This window comes from Leptosomus discolor, chromosome 3 (genome assembly GCF_034619465.1).
Source record: "Leptosomus discolor isolate bLepDis1 chromosome 3, bLepDis1.hap2, whole genome shotgun sequence".
NCBI classification, from domain to species: domain Eukaryota; kingdom Metazoa; phylum Chordata; class Aves; order Leptosomiformes; family Leptosomidae; genus Leptosomus; species Leptosomus discolor.
The window spans coordinates 36206966-36221874 of NC_141393.1; the positions used below are offsets into that span (position 1 = coordinate 36206966).

Genomic DNA, 14909 nt, shown 5'->3' on the forward strand with positions numbered 1-14909 from the left:
AATTCCTCCCCACTCGCACCCTATTCTGTCCCTCAAACACGCTTTTCATTAAAAGAGTTTCTAGTTCACAGTTTTACACATGCAGAGGGTTTGGTTCGCAAGAAAGTACAACAACAGGACAGAAGAGTTCCCTTGAGGGTGGAACACAGTTATTACCACTTCTGTTTTGAAACAAAGACTTTGGCAAGGCTCAATATGCCTTTGACAATCCTCAAGAATATTACCCAAATCTAGACAAAAAAATAAGCCCTTTGGGAAAAGAAGCAAATCTTTTAAGTGTTCAGAAGAGCCACCTTCCTATACAACAGCCAGAAATGCCAAAGATGACACTCCCAGGAGAGCTGGGAGTGAACAATAGGCAAGAGAACACAAAAGAGATGGAGCCAACATGTGATTCAACAGGTACAAAAGCTATGGGGTGGGGGAAGGATCAAGAAAAAGCACAGATAAGGAAAAAAAGGCACAGATACTAAATTATACATGATGAGCACGGACTACCTATTAGAGGAAAATACATTTATCAAGAAAATGTAATTAATACTTAAAATCTGGCACTTTCTATTTTTAGTTCAGACCAAAAAAAAAAAGAGACAGCTTGTCTGATTAGAACAAAAAAAGATGAATTTCTGTAATGTTAGGAACAGTTCAGGAGGAAGCACTGAGCAGATGGAGAACCAGCTTCCACTGATGCCAAGTCCTGTGATTTTACTGCAAATCTTTTTGTGGAAGGGTTTTTTTCTGTTTGTTTAGGAAGATTACTTTGGCTAGGGAGGAGAGAAGGAGAGGCTGCATTTTTGTTTATTTCAGACACCTACAAGTACACAGAACAGCAGTATCTCCCAGGTCTATCAAGATGTCCCAAAGTTGCAGACTGCCCAAGGCATAACTGTTACAATTAAAGCCTTCACAAGTGGAAATAAGACCACATGGATACAGAGCTCCACAGATAGCTCCATCTTAAAGCTGTTGATAAGTAATAAGAAGCAACCAATACTCTTATGTTTTACACAGAGTTCATGCCACCTGGTGAACAGTAAGGACAAAGTTTTGCATCTATTGAACTTCTGACCAAATAAGATGCACTAGCAGAAAATACATCTGTTCCACAGGCATGTCAAAGATGTGCAAAAAAGAATTAAGAAATACTTTTCACTGTTTTTTTGCACAGAGCAATAATGCTCTTGGAGCAAATAAACAACAATTATTCATTAGTCTAGTTATCTCAATGGTACAAGAAACAGATGCAGAAACAGAGTTATATGGAGACATAGACATAAATAATTTCACAGAACAGACATACAAAACAAAAAGTAGAAGTTGGCAATCAAATACCACTGGAAAGTGGGATCCCAGATACATACGGTAATCCAAACCAATGAGTTCAGCAGTTCTGTAAAAGAAAGTTGATTTTCAGCTATTCTCTAGAATTTTAAAACTCAAAGGATACTTTTTTTTAGCATCTGAACCATGCCCTTCCACTGCTATTCTTTTTGTTCGATCAGAGTCAAAAATAAGAAAACTCATTTACTCTTCACTCTACTTTTCTTTTTCCAAATCTCTGTCAGAATATCCTTAAGACAGAAAAGTTGAAGGAAAACCTATTTTTAACACAAGCCTTGCTCCACAAGTTTATCTGCTCAGCTTTTCCAAGACAGACAATGTTCTGCATACTGCTAATTCTCAGGTATGTATTGACAAAAATTCAGCACATCAAAACTAAGCAGAGGCACCCAAAAGCAAGAGGTTAAAAAATCAAAACAACGGTGTTTTAGCGAATAGAAAATAACTGTTACCTCATAATTCCTATACTGACTGTTCATTACTATTATGCTCCAGCGACTACTCTTGATTTTTATTCCACATTTCATTTGTATTCAAGTGCTAGGTACCTACAGAAATTATATGTATTCTTACCATACCAAAACCACTCTGCCAGTTTTGTTTGAACTACACAGCACTGCTTTCTTACCCTTTAAGGCCATCGGAATTATTCAGTCATGGCCAAAAAAACAAAGGGGAAAAATTCATGTCCAAAATTGTATTTTTTCATCTTGATAATCACCACATCCTGCAACTCAGCACACTGTTATTGAGCATGTATGTTGGCAGCTTTTGGTTGCTGTACTGGTAATGCCTACTATGTTTAAAGGAAAATGATCAAGTCCCTGGATACATTTTGATCAGCTCCGTAATGAGATTTTAAAAGCATATTTTTAAACCTAAAGCATCTATTCACAGCCAAAAACCTAATGAAGGACTTACATCTATTTTGGGACACTTAACCCTCCTCAGTCAAAAAGGACAGCTTTTCAAACATGGCAAGATTCTTCTAGCAAAGTAAGGTTATCCCATCACTTCCACTTCTCTTGTTCTTTACGCTTCAACAGCATTTTTACTAAATTGATTCAAGACATATTCCCTGAAGGCTTCACAATGGACTTGTAGTTTTCTGTATTGCTTTTGATGTCTAGCTGATGTAAAGTTTGCTTTGCTATATTCTAGGTTGATCAAAAAAAAAAAAATACAAAATGCCAAAAAAAAAAAAGAAAGAAACAGACTTAAAAACTAGAGTTATCACCCTACTTTACACACAAATATAACAAGCCCTAACAAAGAAGCTCTGTCAGGCTAGTGACTCCAGCTGTTATCAAAGCCACACGGCAGTTCTTACTTAAGACTATTTTCAGCTACATTTTTAACTATTCATTCTGAAATTCTCCATGTCAATTGTGTGCTTCAGGTAGTTTTTCCTCACCATCCCCTCACCCACTCCTAGAAATCAGAGTTTGTATGTATTTTTAACAAGATCTGCTGGTGCTTAACACCCAATCATCAAACAGCCCATCCTCAGTGACCTCCTGTATGTCATCTCAATGTGCAAGGCAACTGAATTACGTTTTCTCTAATCTCTGGTTATGAGTTAACAGCCAGATTTTCACTGTAAGAGAAGTCTGCATTTAACAGGCATTAGGTACAACACTGAACAAAACTTGTCATCTTGCATATTTCTGCAACCTCACCTATGCTGATATCCCTACCATAGTCGAAAACAGTGGCCTGTCACTTCATGTTGTTGGGTAGCTGAGTAGAATTTCAGGTATACTGACAAAGCATGTGGAGGGAAGATAGAGAAAACAGCTTGTAGTGGATACTAGAAATGGAAGCTTGAGAGAATAAACTGGGATTGACTAGACAAGGAAAGAAACTAAAAGGAATGTAAGAAGATGTAGTAGTGAGTCAGAGAAAAATTAAGCCAAATGAGCAACCCCAGGCAGAACAACTCAGAACTGGGGACCACCAGGACTGAATACAGCAAGGGACAAAATATATCTGACAGAGCTGGGTTTTAGTGAATGTATGTGGAAGGGAGCTGGCTCACAACAGCAGACAGAAAAGACCCATCACTAGGAATTAGAAACATAGACAAGAAGGAAAAAAATCAACAAAAGCAAAGGAGAGTGAGAAGAATGAGTAGGCAGGCAAAGGCTGACAGCAGAGAGATAAGGTGCAGTCAGAGATGGTCTGGGACTCGTCAGGCCTAAATATTTGATTGAAAAGACAGCATCAGTGCTGCACTGGAGATTGGCTTGAGGCAGGGACAAGCTGGAAGTACAGGCAAAAAAACTAAAAAAAGAGCGTATCTCAAGAAGCTATCAAAAAACATAAAATAAAATACCCTAAAGACTCATCATCCTCTGCAAATATCCACAAACCCCTTCCTCTCCCTCTCAGAAGAATTATCGCGCTTTTCTCTACCACTGATAAAAATACAGTGTAACAACCCATAACTCTTACTTTCTTAATTCAAGCAACAGTAGAGTTCATGAATTAAATGTAAAAGGTCCAATCCTGCTAATTATCAACATGACACCCATATCACAGAACATTAGTCTTCTCGTTTTGCTATTTTTTAGTTGATTTTAACTAGAAAACTACATGTAGAAGCACATTTACAAAATATTAAAGAAATACCAAGCCTGGAAATTTAATTCTTTGGATGTCAGGAATTCCTGCATTTGAGTTTGTCTACTAGCATTAATTCTGCCTTTACTACTACATTATCTCAAACTGTTTTTCTACTCTATCTCATAATGAACAGGATATTTTCTGGGAATAAATCCAAGTTGTATCTTGAAGGATGGCACACTCTTTAAGACTTTGCTTTCAACGTTACGGAACTTAAACGTTACATAGGGAAACAGGTTTTTAATCTGAGCTTTTGAAAAAGGATTCTTAACTGGTTGCATTAATTACACTGTTGTGTATTAACAGTAAATTGTAAGACCTTTCTAAGCTTTTGCATTCATGAAAAATGGCACTTTAATTCCATTCCCTCTCCAGTACTCCCCTGCCTGCTTGTTGCAATCGAAATGGATCCATGGTGCAACTTCAGAACGCTGAACAGAAATATACTAACAGAATTCAAAATTACCAAATAAAGCAGAGATGCAAGCTTCTTCTCAGACCACTAGAAACAAAGATGACTGCATTCTCAGTTTTCACACATAAGCCAAAGAAATCACACAACGAAACTCCCCAATACACACAGCCTTTTTGTGACTCCAAGAAATCTGCATTATTGTTCAGAAGGCACTTTTTAATTCCTCTGAAAAAAGTTTATTTCATTGCTGTTTCTTATCAATTTATTTTAATGTCAAGAACAGTCACAATATATCCTAAAATACAGCAGAGCACTCTTTAAATGAAATATTTTGAATTAATAACTAGTAAGAATACTTACTAATAAGATTTTCATTTTAGGCATTAAGAGAATCTACACAGTAAAATAAATGGGTTAGTAATAACTGCATTGGAGTATAACTTACCAAAACCACAAATTAGTAGAAATACATAATATTTCCTTATATCCTCAGTTCAAAAGCACTATTGATCAGAATATTTTAAAGACATTCTGAAGGCTAAGTATAAGGTTATTAAAATTTGTTTTAAAAAGCTGAACCACGGCAACATGCAGCTCAGGGTAGTTCTCTTGATTTAAAAGGTTTTGAGTTGCGATATCTACTTTGGCCCCCCACCTATGTTACCTATCCAGCTCTTGACTCCAACAGTTTACCATGCAACATACTATTCAGAGAAGTCAATATATATCTCATGACCCTATGCTTAAAACTGGCAATTTAGGCTCAATTCTGCAATATTCATGCAAAACTACACTTCAGAAACTGATTCCGGCACAGAGAAAGCAAGCTCTGGCCCTTGTTTCTTTACCGTATATAATTTCTAATTTACTCCTCCAAGCTGTGGCTGAAAAATCCAGTTAGTTTTAAGAGATTTCAGAGCTTCCAAGTTTCTCAGAAAAAAAAAGGTAACACTATTTGCAGCTTTTTACTGAATGGTATTCCCATACAATGGCACATCAAGAGTTTCTAAAATAATTTTAGGTAACCATTTTTGTACAACTGCCCATACTACTCATGTATAGCTAAAAAAACATAAGATATAGTACAGCCTGTCCCTCCACCTCCCCCTTCTATTATCTCCTTTAAAGAGGGGAAAACAACTGATCTTTATTTTCAAGGAGAGTAACACTTGCTATTCATGCACACATCTGTACTGTCCTGATAACAAATCTCTATCAAAATAAAGAACAGCAAGCAGCTGTTTGACTGCCTTGCTGTGTTTAGTCAAGCTAGCAACCTTTTTTGTTTTCTGGAAAGCAACACAATGACCAAGATTGGTAAGAAATTCATTGTCAGCAAGAATAAGCTCTAAGTAACTGGATGCTGCAGACACTCAGACCCATATATAGTTTCATGAGAAGGCTATAAATGCAGCAGCCCTCTTACTCCCCATACGCCACAGCTCGCTGCAGCCTCTATGTTATAAGGCTGCTCCCATGGAGACTTTGAACACTCCTAAACACATCAATGACAGATTCACTGAGGCAGACAGCAATGGTATTCTGGGGTCCTGTTTCACCATCAACAACAGCCAGAAAAGTAGTAAAGTTTCAAAATGCAAAACTAAAGAACTATCTACAAAGTAGAAAATGCTTACCTGCTGAGCTAAGCAAAACACTGAAGTCTGTTCCTCTCTGTGATTCCCCGCGTTCACTCTGTCCCTCTTTTTCTGTATCTTCATAGCGGCTCCAGTTGGAAAAAATCTTTCTTCTTGAATAGCTTTTCAATTCTTCCTTCTCCTCTCTCTCTTGTGATTCATTATCACCATCCTCCTCTACCTGTGACATTTAAACAGACAGTTAAGCCATTGCAACTCAATAGCATTTTGTCCTGTATTTAAAAGAGTCATTCATACAAACTCCAACCACAAAATTAAAACCCAGAAAGACAAATCAGCCTGGATCCCCACCAAAATTTTAGATTAGGTGCTAGCATCTTCCTGAACTGTTTGTAACTCATAAAGTATAATTAAAAACACCTAGTGAAGCTTCAGTTCTTACAGTGGTCAAGCAGTGACACTGATGCAAGTTCCACTGGTTTCTCTCCTATTCTGGAAGCCCATAACGAACATCTCCCTTCCTGAAACTGAGAGCAATGTGTAGGGAGCAGAACTATGAATTTAATCACAGCATCTCTGTCCAAGTGTTGAAGTGATACAGATCATAACTGAAAGTTTGTAGAGCAGACTACGAAAAAGATAACATAACAAATACTGCAGAAAGACACTTGGAAAGGGTGATCTACCTAAGAATTTCCATTATAACAAGCTACAGGGTCTTAGGTAATATGAAATAATTAATCAAATTAACTTCCTTCACGAAAGCCATTTTACAGAAATACACATGGAAAAATTAAATAGATTGCTGGCAGTCAAATTCTTAAAAAGCTCTAGGGTGAAAAGGAGAACTCACTGCAGAGTCAGCTTAAGATGCAAACAAAATAGGCATTTGCCACAAGTACCCAACAGCTGTGGAAAGCTCTCCCCTCCCCAAAATCCTCTGTATCAACAGAGTTCTCCTCTCCCAGAGCTTGAGGTTCAGCTGGAATGATTATCGGTCCACAAACAGAACGATTTGCTTCCTGGGGGAAGCAGCACTCAATAGGCAAGAGATGAACCGAGAGCAATGAGAAAAGTTCTGTACAAGACACTTTCTGCAGAGGTCTAAAGCTCTGAAGAGGTGGAGTAAGGGAGTCAAGTAGCAGTTTGTAGACAGTGCAGCATTACTACTCCTTAGTTCTGAAAACATATTAAAAATGACCAAAGGTAGCAGTGAAACCTGTTTCGTGGCTTTTACACAAATGTCCAGTGAAGGGCAAAGCATCTTCAAACACGCTTGTGAGAATTTAGATTCTCCCATGTTTGATGTCTTAAAAATGACTGCCCAGCATATCATACAAGTAGCAAAATCAGAACTAGAATAACGACTTCCCAAGTAAAATAATCCACCAATCTTCAGAAAGGAGCTTGTTTAAGCACTGTTTGACAGTTCTGGTTAGGAACTTCATGAAGGAATGGTAAAATCAGCAAAGAGCTTAAAATGAGATTAAAGGCAGTCATAATTATACAAATATACTCCTAGCTGTCAAACAGCTGCCAAGAAGGAAAATATTCTGTGCATTCTCACTGGTTCTGTGCGATTTTTATGTAAATCTCTTTTCCTTCTCTTCCTCAGATAAATACACTAAAATAGTTGTTGTGGACAAACGGTCGTTTGCATGAGCAAGGGGACAAAGTTACAACTCTATTACTGGGGCCTGATCTAGAGCTATAGTTTCCACAGAACCAAGGCCAAATCCACTTATATCAAGATAAGAACCAACTTACTTATCTTCTGTTCTCCTATAAACTGAATGACTTGCTATAATCCACAAACCTAGTGAAATTCAGTGCCCAAACTAACTTGGGAGTTGATACAATTCACAAGTCAAAGCTAGAATAGTGCTACACAGATATATCTGTGTTGTACTTTGTTTTTGTTTTTAAGAAAATACCAGAATCACGTTAGGCAACTATGACATTATATAGAATTACTTACTATAGATCTGTTTAAAGGATTTACTCCTTTCAGCTGTCAACACAAATAAAACAGGTGTATCACCTTCTTATTTTAACAAGCTTCCAGTAAACTAATATGGATTCAAATGTTTTCTCTTAAACTGGACTAAATTCTTTTTCACATTCTGTTATTAGCTATGTTATACAGCACACCTCAAGGAAATTTTGTTTCTTAGAAGTAAAATAGTTAACTTGAACTCCAAGAAATAAACCACAAATTCTCAGGAGTGTTAATGGCAGCTCTGCAGCCTGTTTCCTGAAGTACTGGCCTGAGGTTTCCCTTTGAAATGAGTAGACTTCAAATATAAACCTGCTCACATTTTCAATAAATATTTAACAGAACGTTTTACGTGACATACTGTGCAGTACAAGATAAAAATGCAAATAATCACATTTGAATATTCAAAATTCAAACAACTTAAAGATGTATCTTCACCATTAAAATTATCAAATACATAAAAAAACCTGTAATCAGTGAAGCTTCAGAAAATTATTTGCTTTCACCATCTCACGAGACAGCTGTTTAAAGTAACCTCAGAAACACATAAACATAAATCTTCATCACTTTCCGCTCAGCTGCCTATTCAGCTAGACTACATGCTGCTACCATTGTCATCATACCTTACTGAAAACGAGTCTTAATCAGTGCAGAGCAAACATCTGCCCGATGTGTAATGAAATAAAATAACTTCCCTCCTGCCCCATCCTCAAATAACAAATGATACAAGGGAAACAAATTCTAGAAGCCAACTCAAATACAACCTTTAAAACAGTATTACTCAGGTAAGGACAAAAACTTACGCCTTTAAACAGTATTGAACGATATCTATGCTCAGTGAAATAACGCACAGTGATAACAAAAGAGGTATAATATTTATCTGCTGTGCCTGTTTCAGATAGTATTGCATGCATTACCATTTGCACATTTCATCAGAAATCTTAAAGTGGGGAAAAGTATGAAAAAGACCAATTGAACAAAACCAGGAAACCTTCAGACTGTTTTGCATACCAGAAGAACAAAAAAAATATACACAGTGTTCTGCCTAATCACTAAGTTCATCAAAGTCGTTCAAACAACAGCGAAAGGGCCAAGCTCCCCTGCAGAGGAGCTTGTACTGTTTGGGGTCTTCTGCCAAGGAATGTATTTTCATCCTTTACCAGAGCTATAACTCTGTTTTCCTTCCAAAGGAAAGCAAAATGCATAGCACACATTACCCCAAACTACAGTTGCTACTGCAGCAAAAGGATATTTTAGTACACTTTATACACTGATTTATACACTAGTTTTGCATACAAGGTTGGGGACAGCATGGTATTGAGAAAAAAAATAGGAAAGCAGGCTGTTTGAATTTTCTAACAGACAAGAGCATGTTGATGCACACGGGTCAGGAATGAAGGTGTCAAAAATGAAGTAAACGTTGTTCTGAACAGGCAGCTTCCCCCAGGGTCATCCTTCTGCACTTCCCTGGAACCCAGAGTAGGTTGCATCAAACCAAGGCTGAAGTACACAATGGAGAAATTGCAACAGTGACCTCTTACATCCTGCTTCAATTACTCCACCATTCTTCACTGTTAGTGCAGTCAGTCCTAAGCACACGTGTGTAAACACTCAACAAGAACTGTTGAGCTCACAGCCCTTTAAAAAAAAAACAAAAAAAACCAAACACACAGTAGAACCCTAGAAGTGCATTAAAAGTCAGAGCTTCCATTAAGACTTTCTAAAACTGTATTTATTACCCTTAGGAAACCACAAGGGTTAAGGCTTATCGCCCTCTCCCTGTTCAGTTAACTCCGTAAGAAAAGTTTAAAACATTTAATCTTTGTCAGTACTTAGAATATTCTACAGTGACTGAGAGGAACATAGAAAAAACATATGTTCTGCTTGCTTTTCTCTGGGCCAAAAGCCCTTCCCCATTATGTAGACATCATGCATTATTAGATTTCCATTCCTATTTATTTTGTAGCATTTTTCCCAGTTCTCTTCCAGACAATGTTACTTTACAGAACGTATGAAAACAGTTTGAGCTTTTATGTTAATCTGTCAGAAAGAGCATAGCTATTTCTGTCCTTCACTTTCTTCCCAAATTTATACAATAACCTTTTCATTTTATCTTTAGAAACTCTTTACAATTACACCCATCAAGTGCTACTTTTCCCCTTTGTAACTGTCACTTCTGTATTACTGTTTTGAACGTTACAGCTCTCAAAAAATACATATTTCCTTAATCTTTTCCATTCTTTATTAGGGACACTTACCTACAATACCCCAGACATCACATATATCCATGCAGAGTCCACAATAAATAGTTAGCCGCTGCCATGCATGGACACTTCATAACTACCGTTCACTCCCTACATTTGCTGCTCTCCCAGCCAGCAACAGCACACATCAATTCCTTGAGTAAACTGCTGTCTTGATTTCCCCTTCCCTTTTTGGAAACTGCTGTAAGGCTGTGGCCAGTAATCTGTCTCAATCCCAACTTCTCTTCTCATCACAGAAAAGGCTAGCAAGACAAAATGAAAACATTCTGTGGGTTGAATCTGACCTAGCCTTTCAGCTGCATAATGAATGGGCATATATCTTTTCCTCATTTGTATTTAAAATAGTAAGGTTCCTGTGCAGAGACAATTTCTCCTCTCCTCATCATCCAATTTGATCAGCATCTCTAAGTCACTGGGTCAAAAAAAAACCATATATAATTGAGCAACAAAGCAGTTCGTGATCTCTAGACTTTAAATTGTTTCACAGAATAAAAGTCTGTACACAGAGGCTTGTATGAGTGACAATAAGTAAGGCAGCTTGGCTGATATTAACTACTGAGTGGTTCCTCTAGGCAGACATAAGTGGAAATGTGAAAGACTTACAGTTACAGTTTAATGATTTAAATTGCTCTTGGAAAGACATACCAGCTTTTAAAGTCATGGTTCAAAGTTATTGCTGGTGTAACCAAACAGGCGACATGAGATTACACCAGGATTTATTGTAGTACAATATGAATACAACACAATCTCAAAAAGATTTCATTTTTTGTAACAGTGCTCATTAAATGCACTTTTTTTACCTTAAATCCAGAAAGCTACAGGAGAATCCCCTGACAGCTTAATTTTCTCTACCACAATGATTGATAGGCTTGTACCTTATAGTTATATATAGCATAATAATCTTCAAAAAAGTTGTTCTGATTTTCCACATTTACCCAATTACAACCCCAAGATATATGTCCTCTTCTTTGTCTTTTAAGTAATCAGAGATTTATTAATATTAAATCTAAAGCTGGCAAAGGAATACATTGTCTGATTTATTGCGGTGAAAATTTAATGGGCTCTCTCAAATACAAACTGTATAGTATATTAAAGAAAAACAGAATATATATTCAGTATTATGGCAAACAAAAGCAGAACTGCATTTTTAAACACATTTCTTAGATTAATGCTATTATTTTGCAAAAGACAAAGTACCAGTGCAATTTTATCAATACTGATGCAAGTTTGTAGGCGTTTAGAATCAAGATGGCCTTACCTACAACAAATAATGCAGAACGTTATCTTTATGAAGTTACCTAGATAGAGAGCTGAAATTCAGTGACAGAACTTGAAATGCAATTCACAATGATATAGACAAACTGGAATTTAGTTTTTAAAATAGAAAAAATTTTAAAATACCAATAGTGAATTAACAAGGCAAATACCTCTGTCAGTATATCATATACACACTTCACTACCTGGGAAAATCCCACGAAGCATGCCAACACACTGTTCTGCCTACCTGGGAATATTAATGACAAATTTCTGTACAGAGAAAAAAAGAGCAAGTTAGAACAGTCAGTATGAGGTAAGAGTGGAATACAACCCCCCAAACTAGTCTTATTTAGTACTCTTAATCCAGATTTTAGAAAAGTAAATGAAAGAAAATTTGTAAATTTCCTGGAAAATAAGATTGTCCTAATGCAGTGATACCATAAGATAGCATAGCTTCTTCCAGAGGCGCAAAAGAATATTTTGTAATAATACTCAGCAACACCTGCCAAAACCCAAGCTGTTAGCTTATCTATACTGAATTGTTTCCAACAGACATCATATTCACAAGTCTGACCACAATAAAAATGAAAAAGTAAATACAATAATCTTGTCCACCAAATTATTTTGCTTCAAAGTTCCTGCTCATTCTAACTATGAGATGCAGATAATTGGAACTGATTAAAAGTTTCAAGTGAAAGAGATTTTTTTCATTATTGTTTAACTAAAAAAAAACACCTCTAAAAATTTTCTTTGCACTCAGTAAAGTTATAACATGATCAAGTGCCAGGAGCCTACAAGTCGTACTTCATCTTTCTCATATATTATTAATATTTCCACAAGCTATAGCCATATTTTGTACAAATCTTACGCCTCACTGAATTGGAACAACAGCTTCTATTAGGAGCTAATTCTATCCCATAGCCACAATGAGCCCTAAAAAAAAAAAAAAAAAAAAAAAAAAAGATAAAGCCCCACAGGGAAACAGCTTGGTTATTTTGTTTCTAACTATTGATTTACAATGGCAGACTATCTTCCTTTTCAAAGAACTAGAAAAGGTTCCATGAATTCCAATGTTCGCTTTCCACTGCTATCTCAGAAATACCTCTGTAACCTGCCAGCACATGATTAGCTGCCCGGTCCTTCAAACGGCTGGCTTACAGGGGCAGAATTAACCAACCTCTTCTATACACCACTGAAGTTTTGTGTTGCAGCTTCTAAAGACCCAGTTTGAAATCTGTTGACTCATAGACGAAATAAACTTAATAACCATGCAACGTACGCTCACAGGAAGAAAGTCTCAAAAGCTCTATTCTCCAACATTAGAAGTAGACTTGGGAACTTGGCAAAGCCTGTCAAGTAAGTATTTATTTCAGAAACCTGTGTATTTCAAGACTTCACTCGCTAGATATAGGATTTTCCAAACTACAAGGCCACCAACTAAAATTTTACTCTATTCGTTTACATTAAAACTCCAAACTGAAGGATATTTGATGGGATATGTTGTAACAACGGTATCATTATAAATTCAGCACTCCTCCTGCCCCAATTGGGCAACTTGGTAGAGAATCAACAAGCTGCGTTAATTGTAGTAGTAGCCCTTTGCCTCCCTTCCCCAAGGCTGAACCATGCTGCTAGCAAAAAAGCCTGTAGGAAGCTTGTCCAGCTGCTGTCTATAGATAAAGAGACTTTTAATTTTCTAAACTTGTGAATCAAATACATTTCCACCAACAGAAAATCAACTGTATTTTTTCTTTAACTCAGTGGAAATGATTATATGAAAGTTACTGGCAACTATGTAAACTCATCAAAATTGTCACATGGACCTGCACAAAACCTGGCAGCTCTATTACTTTCAAATTGACAGTGACTTAAGAAAGCTGAATGCTTTTCTTTCAAACATTCAATCAAAAATGTGAGTGCAAACATAAAATAGAAGCCTCTGTCTTCACAGAAATAACAGGTTTCACGAAAACCTTACAAAGTATACTGCCACAAAGGTATTTTCAGTTAGATTACTGATAGTTCCTATGCATAGGCTGTATTTGCCAAAGTCAGAGCGTTTATATATTGCATACATATGGATGCACATATGTGAATGTTGTATGTCATATTCTAAAACAAATTATACTTAGTATTCCGGATAGGTTAATGAAAATTTCTACAGAAAGTTATTTGTTCTTACCAAATTTGCCATTCCTAAACAGAAGTATCCTGAGGTGCATTACAGACTGACTGTTTCCAGAAATTGATTCAATTCTTATGTGTTAATGTCACAGCATTATAGACTAATCCAAGCTGAAAGGGATTGCAAGAGGTCATCTTGTCCAACCACCTACTCAAAAGAAGGTCAAAACTGAAATGAGACCAAGCAGGCTGGGGCTTTGTCCACTCAGGACTTGAAAACCTCCAACAGTATACCTAATTCTTAGTGTTTCATTTTGTTGTTCTATTCTAGCACTTCTAAAACTGCAAAAGCAGTTGCATTAACAGCTTTAACAATAACTTGTAAAGAACACACATGAGGAGTTCTGTAACATCAAGGAATCGAACTTTATTGCGGGTATATATTCACCTCAATAGTTCAATAACAGACTTTTTAAATTATATTGCTATTTTGCTAGTCTTCATGACTCAATGAGTAAAAAAGCCTCTCTCAATAAACATAACTGTTAGAAACTGATATGTATTGAAAAGCTTTGTACTTACTTCATCATTGACACGGTTGCAGAAAAGCATGACAAATTATGTAAAAAGCTCACTCAAAGCAGCATCCATCTGGAGAACAGAGAAAAATTTGCGTCTTGATCCTAAACCACAAAGGTTATTTCATACACTTAAAGTCTGCTCAAAAGAGTAAAGTTTAGAGAACACCTCAGTTCTACAGACAAGTCTAATGTTTACTTAACACCCCCTACACGCACACAGTTTTAGAACAAAAACAACACAAATCCAGAAACTCTCTACCAAGATCAAAACCACCATGTTGAAGAAACTTCAGGGTTTCTCATGCAAGGAAAAATATGTGACAAAGTTTCTCAATAGAACAAATTTTTTGCCACAATGAAAAAAAGAGCAAAACACAAAAAAAAACCCTTTCAAAAGATTGTAGCTGTGCTATATTAAGAATGAAAGGAGTTCTCCAAAACTTATGTTACATTTGAATAACAAGATAACTATTTCCCATCTTTAAATTCACAAATATTTTATAATATTTAATACCAAGTTAAAAGTTTAGGGTTTTTTTATATGCATCTATTTTGATTTTAAAAAAGCATATAAGAAATTTTTCTATGGATTTCAAAACATGAAAATTACTAGTGATATTCACCCACACTGTTATATTTTCAATTGGCACAGCATTAAAGAAGAAAAAATTCTGAAAGACACCAAACAGAACAGTATTCTTTGAAACT

General features: G+C 36.3%; 1 protein-coding gene across 2 annotated transcripts in view; it reads right to left on the reverse strand.

The window, feature by feature from the left end:
• AVEN (apoptosis and caspase activation inhibitor) overlaps positions 1-14909 on the reverse strand; it is a 104660-nt gene that overhangs the window by 72160 nt on the left and 17591 nt on the right. For both annotated transcript variants that reach the window (XM_086463210.1, XM_086463211.1), the window contains exon 2: positions 6019-6199. In XM_086463210.1, the coding sequence (XP_086319336.1) occupies positions 6019-6199 (181 nt within the window). The remainder of the gene's footprint in view (positions 1-6018; positions 6200-14909) is intronic.